Here is a 16,666-nt window from a genome sequence, read left to right as displayed (position 1 = left end):
GGAAATATTGGCTCACAAATTGGCGGCCGTTGTCGCTGATGAGATGAACGGGCACACCAAACTGGGAAATGACATTGCGCCAAAGGAACCTAGCGCATTGTTGGGAGGTGATCGTGGCTAACGGCTCGGCCTCGATCCACTTGGAGATATAATCGATGGCGACGATGAAGAACTTTCTCCGACCGGCAAGTTGCGGAATGGCCCCAAAATACCCATCTTGCAAAAGGAATTGCAGTCGTGACCGGCTAGTAGAAGGTAGCCGGTCGTCCGGGCATCCGTGCGAACAACTGACACGTCTCACAATCCCGTGCGAGCTTCTCACAATCTAACTGGAGAGACGGCCAATAATAACCGATCAGCATGATTCGACGAGCTAAGGATCGGCCTCCTTGATGCGATGAGCAGATGCCCGAATGCAATTCCTTCATAACCAAATCGGCCTCAAATGCGGTCAAGCAACGCATGAGCGGGCCTCCATACGAGCGCCTATAAAGACGACCGTCTTGGACTTGAAACCTGGGAGCTTTGAGTTTGGCTTTCCGAGCACACTTGGGGTCGTCTGGGAGCCGACCGTGCTCGAGAAATTCCATCAGATCGGTGATCCAGCTGTCTTCCGCCGGTTGGATAGGTGCGACCGGCAATCGGTGGATGCTATGCCTCGGGATCACCAAAATTCGAGCAATTTTCGACATGTGTTCCGGGGCATCTTGAGCCAATTTGGACAGGATGTCCGCATCGGCATTATCCAATCGGGGTACATGTCGAACGGTGTATCCCCGGAACAAGGCGAGCTTCTCCATTGCGAGGTCCCGGTAGGCTTGTAATCGCTCGACATTCACTGCATAGTCACCGAGGACCTGTCCGACCACGAGCGCAGAATCTGTTTGAGCCCGGATGTAATCAGCCCCCAAATCCCGAGCACACTGTAAACCGTTGACAAAGGCTTCATACTCGGCTTCGTTGTTGGTCGGATGGATACATTAGAGCAAAGTAGACCTTGAAACCCTCCGAGCTCGTAACCACCACTCCTCCTCCTGCCCCCTTTTTACTACTGGACCCATTTGTTGCCAGCGACCACCACTCCGCCTCGGGGTCCTCGACCTCCGGGGGTCGGGTGTCGCGAGCGGTACATTCGACCAAGAAATCTGCAAGGGCTTGACCTTTGCTCACGGGTCTCGGTCGATACTCGATTGCGTACTGGGTCAGCATTAACGCCCACTTGACTAGGCGACCGGATGATGAAGCAGTGCGGAGGACTGGCCCGATCGGCTGATCGGTCAGCACACGAATGGCTCTACCCTGGAAGTAGGGAGCTAACTTCTTCGCGGTAATGTATAAGGCATAGACGACCTTCTCTAGCCGGGAATACCGGAGCTCGGGACCATGTAGCGCGTGACTTACATAGTACACCGGTCGCTGGACCCCTTCCGGATCAGTTCGGCACAATACTGTGCTTACTGCTCGATCGGATACGGCGAGGTACACGTCTAGCTCTTCCCCGAGCTCTGGCTTCGACAGCACGATTGGTGACATTAGATATTCCTTTAGCTCGTCGAAAGCCGCTCGGCACTCATCGTCCCAGATGAATCCATTCACCTTGCGCAATACCTTGAAGAATAGTAGAGTGCGCTCGGCTAACTTGGAGAGGAAACGGCTTAAAGCGGCAACCGATCGGTCAATTGCTGGACCTCCCGAACGGTGGTAGGTGGTTGCATATCCAGAATTGCTTTGACCTTGGCCGAGTTGGGCTCGATCCCCCTCTTGGTCATCATATAGCCGAGGAACTTCCCGGTTTGAACCGCAAATATACACTTGGATGGGTTCAATCTCAATTGATACCTCCGCATAATCTGAAAGCATTCCCGGAGGTCCCGAGTGTAGTCGGACCGGTCATGACTCTTGACCAGCATATCATCAATGTATGCCTCCATCGTTCGGCCTAGTAGATCAGCGAAGAGCATGTTGACCATTCTCTGGTAGGTCGCTCCAGCGTTGCGAAGGCCGAACGGCATCACTCGGTAGCAATACAGCCCGTCCGGGGTAACGAAGGATGTCTTGATCTCGTCTTCATGGTGCATCATTATTTGATGATACCCCTTGAAAGCATCCATGAAGCTCATTAACTCGGCCCCGGCCGTCTCGTCGACCATTTGATGGATACTCGGGAGCGGATATGGGTCGAGCGGACAGGCCTTGTTAAGGTCGGTAAAGTCTATGCACATCCTCCAAGCTGGGGGCTTAGGAATAAGAACAATATTTGCCACCCACTCGGGATAAATCACCGGTCGGATGTGCTCGATCGCCGCCATTTTCTTGACCTCTTCTCTGACGAACTCACGGCGGTCGGAAGATAAATGCCGCGTCTTCTGAACGACCGGCTTGGCCGCGGGATCTACGGCGAGCTTGTGACAAATGACCGTACGGTCGATCCCGGGCATGTCCTCGGGCCCCCACGCAAAGATATCGGCAAACTCTCGAAGGATTGCCAAGACTTCTGATCGTAGCTCGGGGGTAAGGGCCCGGCTAATCTTGATCTTCCTGTCCGGTCGGTCATCGGACAGGGGAACATCCTCAATTTCCTCAGAAGGCTCAGGTTGCTCCTTTCGGTCACTGGTAGCTTCTTTAACGATCGTGTTCACCCGAGAAGACGTGCCAGTATCATGTTTATTAACGGCTCGGGTATAACACTTCCGCGCGGATTGAACATCTCCACGAACTACACCGACCCCATTGGGGGTGGGAAATTTCATGCATAGGTGGGGCATGGAAATTATCCCACCGATCTTCATTATTGCTGGTCGGCCCAAGATGATGTTGATGACGCAATGCAAGTTCACCACAACAAACTCCATCTCGGTCTTGATTGATTTCGGCGGGGTGCCGATCTCGACCGGGAGCGTGATTTTCCCTTCAGGGCGAATGAGAGCCCCGGTGAATCCTGAGAATGGTACACCGACCAGAATCAGCTCGCTTTTGTCCAAGTTTAACTTTTCAAACACGTCCAAATAAAGGACGTTGACACTGCTCCCGGTGTCCACCATAACCCTCTTAACATCGGTCCCGTTCACGTCAATAGTGACCACGAGGGCTTCCATGCCGTGGTCACCGCTGTTGGGCTGGTCCTCCAAAGAGAAGGTTTTGGGCTCCATTTTCTGTCTTTTCCCGGTATCACGGGAGTCTACGGTCGCGACCAGGCAGTTTTCCCTCGGTCGGGAAGCATCATCCAATCCACCGAATATCACGTGGATGGTCGGCTTGCCTGCCGGTCGGCTACTGGATGGAGGGTCGGGATCTCGGCGGTCATCTCTGCGGTCCTGACCCGACCGATCTGAACGTTCAGCACGATCGGAGCGATCCGAGCGGTGATGAGAGCGTCTGTGATCTCTCCGATCGGTAACCTTCTTTGTTTCTTCTCTCTTCCCCACACACTTGTCCAGCTTTCCGATACTAAGCAAATCCTCCAACAGCTGGTGTAAGTGCGTGCACTCTTCTGTGTCATGCCCTGCACACCGGTGGTAAGCACAATGCTTAGATTTGTCCGGTCCGTCTTGTCCGGGATGAGGGAGTCGGATGAGATTGCAGGACTGAGCGTACTGCATAGCTTCAGTTGCAGATCGGTTTAAGGCTGTAAACTCGCCAGGTCGGGTGCGGGGTCGAGGATGGTCATCACCCGATCGATGCTCTGCCCGACCGATGGGTTTGCGGGATGAAGTCCCGACCTCCTGTGATCTTTTGACGGCATTCGCTTCTCCGGCGTTAGCGTAATCCGTCACCCTTCGAAAGGCCTCTTCATAAGTGGTCGGGGGATGGAGGATGAAATCTTGATAAAGGTAACCGGCCCGGAGCGAGATATGAAGCATATGGGTGGCGGTTGCATCATCCATCGGCTCAACCTCCCCGACCGCGGCTTTCCACTTGACCAGGAAATCGGACAAGCTCTCCCCTTCCAGCTGCTTGGCCTTTTCCAAATACATGTAGGGCTTTCTTACTATCTTGGAAGTAACAAACTTCCGCATAAACTTCATCGCCAGGGTAGCAAAATCAGAAATAGAACCCGACGGTAACGTACGAAACCACTTCGCCGCCCGACCGGCAAGCGTGGAATAGAAAGCCCTACACATCACGGCGTCTGACACACCTATCATCATCATGTTGCCATAATTGGTGTTGACATGGACCTCAGGGTCCGTACGGCCATCATAACCCTTGTTCCCCGGGACTTGTAGATCGAGCGAGTATGGCTGGGCCATTATCTCCGCCGTGAAGGGTGTCCTCAATAAGGAGGCTGACTGGTCGACCGGGGGCCTCACTGCGTGCTCGTTCCGAAACCGAGCGAATTCCGCCTGGAGGTCGTTGAGCAGTCTTCAGGTCTCATTAAGCTCGGTCGTCTGGGCCTGGGTCGGCTTCCGGGCACGTCGACGACGATGCGATCTCGACCCACTATGCCCAGATGAAGCCTCTTGACTGGCCTCTTGCATCGGTACGTCTACTGAGCGCCGGCTCGGGTCATGTGGTCCCAATCGTTGCCGCATTGCTGGACGGAGCCGCTCAAATGCTACTGCTCAGTTGGCTTCGACCTCTGGGTCCTCCGCCTGGGCTTGGATCTCCGGTTGTACTTGTTGAGCCTGCCGTGGTACCTCCATGGCCTCGGCTCCCTGCAACCCCAACCGCGAACGAGCCGAGCGTCGAGCCCGGGATGTGGGCTAATGCTCCGGCTCGACCTGGGCAGTCAGGTAGATTGGAGGGGCGGCGGCTGGAGCCGTGTACGCAGGCGTATAGGGGGGGATAACCGGCCGGTGGTGTATAGAACATAGGTTGACCGGGCCAGTATCCGTATTGTGGAGACGGGACCAGGTAAGGATATTGCCCGGGATATTGGAACTGCTGACCGGGTGGTGGATATCCCGGTTAGATATAACTGACCGGCTGTTGGGCGACCGGGTATTGAGCTGCCGGGTGCGGTGGTGAGAGGTTGAGATTGAGATCAATGGTCTGACCTTGGTACTGGGTGGGCTGGTGATCGGATGAGCTTGCTGCATCCGCCTGATCATCGCCTAGAAGGTTGTATGCGAAAGGATACATGGTGAAGGATGGAACCGGTGCTCGTCAAACGTTAGCTTACTTGCACGGTTCCCCACGGACGGCGCCAGAATGATAGTGTTAATTCTCACGTAAGCGGTAACTGAATAACACAAGCTCAATCAAAGTAAGTAAAATCTTTTATTGATCGGGGTGAAGGACCAAAATACAATCTACAATGGCTATTTCGAGGGCCGACTGACTGCGGTCGGGATGCTCTGACAATAGCCTATCGATCGTACAAAAGTCCCTCACACTGTTGCAACTGCGGGTATTTATAGCCGCTGGGTCGGAGACACAAGTCAGGTCGTCCAGCATGTCACCCACGTAGCAACTACGTGTCCTCCTCCCGGAAGCCCTGCCTGTCAACGCGTAGCGTTGACACGTGTCTCTTCTCGGCTCTCTCGCCTAAGGGCTATCAATCGGGTACTGAAGACGTCGGTCGGGTGCGACCGGGTTCTTCTAAGAAAATCCGACCTGTAACCTGCATAAACAAGAATAAAACACGGTGGCATGTCGGTCGGGATATTCCCTACCAGTTATATATTCTTACATGAATAATCATATGCAATTGTCTGGATTGCGGAATTTTTTTTTTCCGCATTAAGTATATTTAAAAAAAAAAACCAATTGGATACTTTTTTTGGGATTTTTTTCCATTGCTACCTATCCGCCGACATTGTTTTTCGGCTCAAAGTCCTTTATGGATTCTCAGGCGGCCAAGGATCGATGGCGACATACGCACGGCCGGTTTGCGATGCGACTGTGTGCGGGCGGATGATGGCGGCGTTGGTGCTACTTCGAGGTCAGGCGCGACAGCGGGACCTGGGCTTCCCCGACGACGAGGCTGCTGCCTCCTCCCCCCCCTCCCCCCCCCCCCCCCCCCCCCCCCCCCCCCCTCCTTCAGGCGACACCGATGACCATTGTTTCTTCTTCCTCGCTGAGATGCTGTCTGTCCTCCATCGATGCGCTGCTGCTAGGGTAAGAAAGAAGAAGATGATGAAGGAATTTGGGTCGGGTTCGACCCAATTTGGCCTGACCTGGATTTGGTTTGGGCTTGCTTAAGTATTTTTTCATCATATGTAGACTTCTTCTAATTAAATTATCCAATTGATTTTGCCTAAAGTCAATATTAAATTATTATTTAATTTTGAACAAATTATTAAGTATTTATGGAGTATGAATAATTAATATGCATAATCTAAGCATGTCTAATATGTTTATTGTCATAATTATTTTATTGTTATAATTATGTCTTTAGAAAAGCATGTTCTTTAAGGATAAATTTAAAACTTTTTAGGTATGATTTAAATGTCATTTATGCATGTTTTAGTGCCTTCTATGTGAATTTAGTGCCTTTTAAGAATAAATTGCGCATATCATTATTACGCTTCAATTATTACTCCATTTGTGATTTCTTAAAGTTCTTAAAGCACATAAACTACATAAAAATTCATAGTTTACCCTATTTAAAGCCTTATCCATAGGTGAATCGACAATCTTATAGATCTTCCAAACAATTTTACTTCAAATATGAGAACGCATGACTTAGGAAAGTTTCTTGGGGAGGAATACTAGTTCTATGACCCTGGCTTCAAATCCTTGTTGCTACTAGTTCCCTTGCGACGCTACTCTGTCTAAAGAGTTGGTATTTAACTGAGTTTCGTCTCGACCAACTTTCATGGAAGTATACCTAATGATTGTCTATCATGTTTTGGTTTTATCTGTTTGCTAGGCTTTAAATTTCTCTTTGCCAAGTGATTACAACTTTGTAATTAAAGACTAGCCACAACATCTTTAATTACCTAAATTATCTTCAGATTAAATCACATTAAGAATAGGCAATACCTTTGTAATTCATTCTACGTGATATTGCAAACTTTAGCCCACAAGCAATTTTGTCGATCGTTATGCTTTGCATCCGTATGCATCATGCATGGTGCATCCGGATGCAAAAACGATGTCATTTTGATGTCTAACTTTAAAAAAAAAAAAAAAAAAATCTGAATTGCATAATTACACATCCATAATTTAATCACATCCATAATTTCATCACATCCATAATTTCATAACTATACATCCAGAATTACATAACTACACATCCATAATTTCATAACTATAAATCTAGAATTGCATAACTACACATCCATAACTTCATAACTATACATCCAGAATTGCATAACTACATGTCCATAACTTTATATTATAACTATAAATCCAGAATTGCATAACTACACATCCATAACTTCATAACTACACATCCAGAATTGCATAACTATACATCCAGAATTGCATAACTATAAATCCAGAATTTCATAACTAAAAATCCAGAATGAATGAACTAAAAAATGAATAACATAATGTTGTTGCTGGGAATCGAAACTGATTTTTTTTTAAGTAGGATGCACATTTTGATGTAAAACGACACCGTTTTTGCATCCATATGCACCATGCATGGTGCATACGGATGCACAGCATAATTTGCCCAATTTTGTTGTATTTGTAGGATCAATTAGGATGAAATACTAAACTATGATCATAATTTGCTCATAGGGATTATGAAACGACATATAGTTTGGTAGTTTTTATCATTAAGGGTGGAAAAATCAAATCAAAAATTCGTATCCGTTCTGTTTCCACAATTCAACCATGATGGATTTATTATGCGTAAAAATTTAGCCCACATGTAATAATTTGTCATTCAAGTCTATCTCTTGCATAACTTACATTGGTAATAATATGCACTTCAGTCTTTCTCTATCTTTGTGTCTCGAAAATTCTAGCCAAGCGTTCATTATTCTTTTCAGAACCTCAACTCCCAACTCAAAACACAATAATGATTGACGTTCCTATGCTAAGCGATGATAATTACCAAGAGTGGAAAGACACTGTTCTCCTACACTTAGGGTTGTTAGAGATGGATTTCGCTATTGACAATAAAGAGCCTCCTCCTATCACTGATGTTAGCTCTAAGGACTGAGGCTGACAAGAAATTTCATGCACCATGGACTTGATCCAACCGATTGTGTGTGTATTTTATTAAGACATGAATCCCAAGAAGCTTCTGGGTCAATTGACCACTGTGACAAAGTCGAAACCTTGTTCAAAGCTATTGATGAACAATTTGCTACATCCAATAAAGCTTTGGCAAGTACTCTAATAATGAAGTTTGTTGGTCTTCATCTTTCCACTGTTAAGGGCATACACAAACATATCATACAAGTAAGGGATATTGCGACTCAACTAAAGAAGTTTGAAATAATTTTACCAGATACCTTTGTTGTGCATTTTTCACTTAACACCCTCCCTCAACATTATAACCCCTTTAAGATTTCCTACAACACACATAAAGACAACTGGACTATCAATGAATTGATAACCATGTGCACACAGGAGGAAGAGATGCCTATTGAATAAGTTGGGGAGAGTGGTATGTTGGCCACAACAAAGCCCAAACGGAAATTTGGGAGAACTAAGGGATTCACTGTAGCAACAAATGGGAAACTGACCCCAAAAGCTGATGTTAAGAAGGTACATGAGTGTTTCTTCTGCAAGAAGAAAGGACACATGAAGAAATATTGTACCAAATTCAAGAAGTGGATGTCCGAAAAGGGTAATATTTCCTCCTCCTTTGTATGTTATGAATCTAATATGTCAGATGTTAATACTCATTCTTAGTGGATTGATTCTGGTTCAATAATCCACATTACAAATTATTTGCACGACATGCAAAATATAAGGCAACCAACAAGAACTGAGTGTCACATCTTATCTGAAAACAAGATTCGCTCACCGATTGAAGCTGTTGGAGTTTGCAAATTAGTTTTGAATAATGGATTTGTTTTTACATTAGATAAGACCTTTTATGTTCCTAGTTTTTTGAGGAATTTAATTTTAGTTTCAAGACTTGTACCCTTTGGATTCAAATTCGAATTTAATCGCAAGTATTTCAAATTATTTAATAATTCTACTTGTGTTGGTGATGGTACATTGTTTGATGGTCTATATCGTCTTAACTTAAAGAATGATTTAATTAATAATTCTTTACATGTTCAAAACAACACCAAACAATGTAGTATTAACGACGATTCCTCAATGTTATGGCACCGGAGATTAGGTCATATCTCTCTTGAAAGAATTAAAAGATTGGTAAAGGATGGTATACCGATTTTGAGACTTGTGTTGACTGCATTAAAGGTAAGCAGACAAATATGTCAAAGAAATGTGCCAATAGAAGTTCAATAGTTTCTAAGAAATAACTATGGAAACCTTATGTTTTATTACTAAATTTTTAATTTTTAATTTTATTTTTAATTAAAAAAATAAAAAATAAAATAAAATAAAAAATAAAAAATCGGCGCCTAGACGCCTAGGGGGCGCCTAGCGTGTTTTGCAACATTGGAAATTATACATACTGATATATATTGTCCTAATATGGACATGTATGGTCAAAAATATTTCTATCACCTTCATTGATGATTTCTCAAGATTTACCTATGGTAAAAAAAATATTGTTTTTTTTATCATAATAATAAAAACAACAACAACAACAACAACAACAACGTAACAGTAATAATAATAATAATAATAATAATAATAATAATAATAATAATAATAATAATAATAATAATAATAATAATAATAATAATAATAATAATAATAATAATAATAACAATAATAATAATAATAACAATAATAATAATAATAACAATAACAATAACAATAACAATAACAATAATAATAACAATAACAATAACAATAACAATAACAATAACAATAACAATAATAATAATAATAATAATAATAATAATAATAATAATAATAATAATAATCTACTATACTAATAAGAGCCCAAGAGAGAGGCCTATAATGGGTAGAAAAAATGGCGGTCAAATTTTTTAATCAAATGAATGGCTCAGATTGATCAGATTTTAATTTTTCCTTAAGATTTCCTAATTTATCCTTAATGAATATGATTATCCGTTAACTTTTCCGTTTAATATTATTTTTACCGTTAATGTCTGTTAGTTCACCGTTAACTTACTCATTGATTTCAATAAGAAAGGTTCTAGGTTCGAACCTCATCCCAATCAAAGTTGGCATAATTTGTACTCTATTTTACTCTTATTAAATTAAATAATAATTTAGTAGCTACACCAAAAAATAATACATATGCATTTCTTTAATTTAAGATTATGTGTCTACAATGTCTTTATTCAAAAAAAATATTCATTATCAATAAATTAAATAAGAGAAATAATTTAATTAGTTATATTGTATTTATTTTTCTCTAATATAAAAATACTTTACATTCAAATTCATCAATTGATTATATTCGCTACATTGTTCCTACAATGTCTTTATTAAAAAAAAAAAAAAAAAAGTATTCATTATCAATAAATTAATTAAGAGAAATAATTTTATTAGTTATATTGTCTTTATATTCCTCCAATGTAAAAATTCTTTACATTCAAATTCATCAATTGATTATATTCACTATATTGTCTATTATCTTTTTTTTTTTTGTGCACTATTTTTTTAATTAAATATCAAAGTTATAATACAAAATAATGCAATATATTTATTTACCAAGTATTTTATTGATACCATGAAAAATTTAAGAAAAATATAATTAATAAAGTCAATCATATTAACTACTTGAGGGATTTGTTGACAAAGAGAGTATTCAAATCACACAATAAATTTAAGTGAGAACTACCTCGCAATGTCCTTGTTTGACAATCAGCAGTTAGCGGTTAGCGTTAGCGGATTATATTAGTGAATTATATCAACGGTTAGTAAAAAGATATTTGAAAATATTAGCTGTTTAGATTAACATGTAAAGTGTAATAATAATAATAATAATAATAATAATAATAATAATAATAATAATAATAATAATAATAATAATAATAATAATAATAATAATAATAATAATAATAATAATAATAATAATAATAATATTAATAGCTTTAAAAATAAAAAATATAATTAAGCCAATCATATTAACTACTTGGGGGATTTATTGACAAAAAGAGTATTCAAATCACACAACAATTGAAGTGGAAAACTATCTCGCAATGTCCTTGTTTGGCAATCAGTAGTTAGCTCTTCAATATTAGTATATATTTAATATTTTATGCCTTAATTTTTTATTTGCTTTCCCTTATGTCCCGTATTTGGTTTCAGTCATACCTATACAATTATTTTATTGACAATTATAATCAATCTTGACTATATTATCTTGCATTTGTAAACTTAGAATTGCCTATTTAAATATGCAAATTTAACATTCAATTATTTATGTATGAATAATTCTAATATAATCTTGTCTGGATATACTTTAAAGTACTTATTTAAAAAAAAAAAAACTAGTAATAATAATAAGTGGTGGTGTGGTGCGGTGATGGAAGAAGAGGTGATGGTGGCGACAGTTGTGGTGTGGTGTGGTGGAGGTGGTGGTAATAATTGTCCGGAAACTAACTTGAAAAGATATGAGAGAGACGGAAAAATAAAGAATTTGAAAAATGTCTTCCGACTAAAAATGTAAGAAGACGTTTTATGTCAAATTGAACTATTTTTTTGTTGACCAAAATGAATATTTTCCTTTTGACTCCATTTTCTTTGAATATTCAAACATGAGAAGATCCTAAAATGACTTTCGGAAGTCATTTTTCATATTTCTAAACAAACCCTATGTCTAATGAATAGTACAACTAGTCTTCTAACTGAAACTAGGGCAATCGTTATACCCTACACCACGGCGCGCGTAGCACTATGCGCCGCGCACCTCCCAAAACGACGTCGTTTTGGGAGGCGCGGTAGGAAGTTGCTGTGATTATGTATATTTGTTCATACAATTATGTATATTTTTTATTATGTACATTTTTTATACAATTATGTATATTTTTTTATACAATTATGTACATCCGAATCAGGAAATTTTTGTGTATTATGTTAAAAGTTTATGTTTATTATGTATTATGTAAGATTATGTGTATTATCTTTTAAAAAACAGTATGTATATTTTGTTATACAATTATGTACATTCATGTATACAATTATGTACATTCATGTATAACATTATGTACATTTTTAAACATGAGATTTTTTTTTAAGGAAAATTAACCGCCAAACACTGGGTAGCGAAATTTCAAAAAAAAAAAAAAAAAAAAAAAAAAAAAAAAAAAAAAAAAAAACTGAAACGACGTCGTTTTGCATCTGGTCGCACAATGCAACGCGCACCTTGGTGTAGGATATAAATGCCAAACTAGGTATATCAATCGAGTCAGCCCGTTTAGTTTCGGGCTAGCTATATCGGACTGTCGGGCTTATTGGATTGTGTGATAGGATTTAAAATTCTTTGCACTAACCCTAAAGACAAATTATACTATGGACCATGAATAAATGTTCATTTTTAATATACTGAATGTTCATTTTTGTGTAATGAACCTTCAATACACAAATAATGTACCTTAAAAAATTAACATTCAATGTATTGAAAATAAACTTTTAGTATATTAAAAATGTACTTTATATCAGTGGTCCACCTTAAAAGGTGGACATGGTCCATGGTACAATGATGGGGCCCTAAAACCTTGGGTTGCCAAGCTTATCAGGTGAGTTCAACTAAAAGATTTCACATTTTTAAATTAACATTCTAAATATTTAATTTTAGTAAACTAGAACATTTACACTAATAAAATATAAACTTATACATCATTTATTCAATCTAAACCTTCATTTTCAAATTCTAACTAAAAATAATTAATATATTTACACTATAATATAATAGTTATATACGAGATAAAGAGTAGAAGATTCCAAGACCGAAAGGTTGCAAATGTCGAATGGTGGAAGGGCCTACCTTTCGAGTAATAGGAGATTTGTAAAGGGACTCAAATAGTAAAGTCAATTATTCGAAAACCGAAAGGTAGCAATTGTTAATGTTCGAAATGTTAACTCAAATAGTGACAGTTAATCGCTCGAAAGGAAGCTTGAGAGATTCTGAGACAACAGTTCGGAACCTTAAAACACTAGTGCTTTATGAGAAAATGTGACCAAGGCAAAGAAAGTCCTAGGTACACATCCCAAGGAAGATTTTCCGTAAAAAGCCTAGAAATTTTTGTGTAGAACAAAAAGTAAAGTTTAGACAAAAAGGTATGTAGTCTAACGGCTAGAAAATGTGCTCAAAATTTTCAAGTTAGATAATTCGTGAAAAGTGAGAGAGACTAAAAGGTGCAAAATCATATCCATATTTAGAAGTTTGGGCTGCTAAAAAGAGAAGATCAAGATCAGCATTCAAAGTCAAAACTTCTTAGCTTGTTGGAGATTGAAGAACCATTTTCTTTAAACTTTTGTATCTCTACTAAGTAGAAGTAGAAAGAGGCGAAGTAAATTGTGTTGAGTTGAAAAACCTGAGAAGTTCAAGGCCGGTTTGGTGTTTAAGGCTTGAACGTTCTTTTGTACTAAAGGGATTAGTGCAAAGCTCCTTAGGATTTTTAAGGAGAAGAGTAGAGTAGACTGAGTTGGCCAAACCACTATAAAAATTCTCTCTCTACATATTTTACTGCATATTTCATACTCGCTAACACATACAAATTCTAACCTTTCAAAAGAACAACCCTGCATGCAAAATCACTTAAAAGGGGTAAAAACATTTTCGATGTGCATACTCTACGAGTCGTTATTGCAAAGAGGTTTACCCTTCGGAGCTATAACCGAATAATCGAATCATTAAAATATTTATAATGTATACAAGTCTATTCACTCCTTACTCTCTAGACTTATAACACCAACCCATCGGGGACCAACACCTTTAGTATATTAAAAATGTACGGAGTACTTTATATCAATGATTCACCTTAAAAGGTGGACCATGATCCATGGTATAATGATTGAATGGGCTCCCAAGCTTATTAGATGAGTTCAACTAAAACACTTCACATTTTTAATTTAACATTCTAAATATTTAATTTTAATAAACTAGAACAGTTACACTGATAAAATATTAACTTATACATCATTTATTCAATCTAGACCTCTATTTTCAAATTCTAACTAAAAATAATTAATATATTTTTACTATAATATAATAATTATAACAACTTTGTATTTTTCATTATCTATTCTCATAAAAATATTTTATTTTATAATAAATTTATTAAACTTTTATTTAAAAATTTAATACAAAATACTAAAGATATTATTACGTATAAACTTCATATATATATATATATATATATATATATATATATATATATATATATATATATATTGTTCCTTGTCACTTGTGAAACAAGAATAGTCTTAGGTGGCTCAAGCTATTGGGCAGTTCTTATACAGTGGATCATAGTCAACACATCGTTGTATGGACCATGATCGTCGAATGAAACTATAATAGAACTAAAATGATACTTTAGTGTTACCATAATGAAATTGTTCTATAATTAAAATGATACGGAGTATTTTATCCGTATTGCTATAATGAAACTAGTGTTCGTGAAAAATGAAACTAAAGTTTAGAGCCAAACAATAACATATATTGTCAAATGATTGAAGTGCAACTAAAATAATACTTTAACATTATTATAATTAAACTAGTGTGTGGAAAATGAAACAAATATATATATATATATATATATATATATATATATATATATATATATATATAGAGAGAGAGAGAGAGAGAGAGAGAGAGAGAGAGCTCAAACAATAATATGTATTATCAAATGAAACTATAATAGAATTATAATGATACTTTAGTATTGCTATAATGAAACTAGTGTGAAGGGAAAATAAAACTAAAAAACATTCTAATATTGTAAAATGAAACTAAAGTGTAATTAAAATGAAACATACTCCATAACCCACGCAGCTACATAGACCATGGTCTAGAGTAAAATTTGCCGCTATTAGGCTAGCCCACTAAATTTTGGGCTAGCATGTTCGAGCCATCAAGCCTTTAAGGCTGAGTTTTTATCATGAAAAAAATTTTCAACCCTAACCTTACAACTTTTCGGTCTTATCGAGCCATTAAACGCCGGTTTCGGGTTAAGATTGACATCTCTAATAACTAAAAAAAAACTCCAATAAGATATCTGGTAAAATAGTGCAATTAGATCTTAAAAAACCTACGTTTGAAAATTCTGCAATCGTTACTCGAAAGAAAATTTTAATTTGTTAAATAGATAAAATTTGAAGCTATTTATATTGCAATTGACCTTGTGATCTAGTGGCATGAAATGACTCGTAGTGAGGGGGGTTCCTTGTGCGCAGTGAACACCGGTCTAGCCTTTGTGGTTCATGTTCAGTTGAGTTACCATGATTTACATCCTCTCAAATGCTCTGTTGGATCGGGATGTGGGGGCCCTTAGGGTTGGGGTTCAGCCTTTTGGAAGAATGAAATGACTCGTAGTACTAAAAAAAAAGTTATTTATATTAATTTTCTAGTTTAGGGTATAAGGGGAAATGAGAGATGAAGACAATTTAGTTAGTTACCTGGCAAAAGCACAGGGGTGCACAATCAACATGTTACATGCCCGGGGGTGGGCCGTGTTGCCGGAGATAAACGGAGCACGGGGCATTGCACGGCCGGGGAATATTGAAAATCCGATAGTGAAGTATGGGTGAAGAACCTAAGTCTGATACATCCAATAATAAATTCAATTCAATTGAATTCTGGGTTGTCAGCGGCGCTGCCCATATACTTCACTGCCCCCACCCTGCAATGTGACGGCTACAATGCCGCCGATTCCTATTAATTCTCACCATTATATTTTATCTTTATTGTGTCTGTTGAACCGCCTCGTCACTCCTTGTCTCCTTGCTTTAATTTTCTTCCCATTTCTAGGTTCAACCCAAACTTATAACTTCATGTATTATTCTATCAATACATTTTTGTTTTTCATTTGTTTCATACCACCTAACTTCAGAATTGCTATTTCTTGACCTATGTGGAAATGATACATGAAAACTCTTAGGAAAATCTTTCTCTTTTTTTTTTTTCATTTCAAAAAAGTTTTCACATACAAAATTTGTTTGAAAAAATTTGGTGCCATTTTGTAATGAAGTAAAAGTTTTTTTTTTTTTTTCTAGTACTATTGACTCTGTTACAATATAGTATATGTTCATACGTACTTTCTCAATTTACTGAAACACAAAGAGAGTCAATGCCCTCACACTGGGTTCGAACCTGAGACCTCTCATTTGAGAAAGTTTTTTTTTTTTTTTTTTAAAAAGACGTTTTTGGTACATTTTATAATAAGAAAAATGGTCAAATAAGCCCCTAAACTTTACACCAAAAGTCAATTAGACACCTAAACTTTTAAAAAATGCAATTAAACCCTCAAACATGTCAAATTGAGACAATGAAGCCCAAGAACCGGTAAATGACCTGTTATTACAAGTCATTTCAGTTCAGGCGAAAATCCAGCGAAATTCAGACGAAAATCCGACGACCCCATATCTAGTTGCCTTCTCCATGGTCCACACATCTATGTGGACCATGATTCAGAACAAACCCAGGCCATGTGGATTTAGGCTCTTTAGCCTTGTGGTTTTGTAAGGCCATATGGCCCTTTGTCAT

General features: G+C 38.8%; 1 protein-coding gene across 1 annotated transcript; it reads right to left on the bottom strand.

Moving 5' to 3' along the window:
• Positions 1-2,910: 2,910 nt before the first annotated feature.
• On the bottom strand, positions 2,911-4,250 carry LOC109156348. Its single transcript, XM_019304183.1, has 2 exons — positions 3,430-4,250; positions 2,911-2,938 (listed from the first exon to the last, which is right to left on the bottom strand). Exons 1-2 carry the CDS (start codon positions 4,248-4,250, stop codon positions 2,911-2,913), a joined length of 849 nt encoding a protein of 282 aa, XP_019159728.1.
• Positions 4,251-16,666: the final 12,416 nt, after the last annotated feature.

Source organism: Ipomoea nil, unplaced genomic scaffold, assembly GCF_001879475.1.
Source record: "Ipomoea nil cultivar Tokyo-kokei standard unplaced genomic scaffold, Asagao_1.1 scaffold2705, whole genome shotgun sequence".
Lineage (NCBI taxonomy): Eukaryota > Viridiplantae > Streptophyta > Magnoliopsida > Solanales > Convolvulaceae > Ipomoea > Ipomoea nil.
This window is presented reverse-complemented; position numbering and strand designations above follow the sequence as displayed.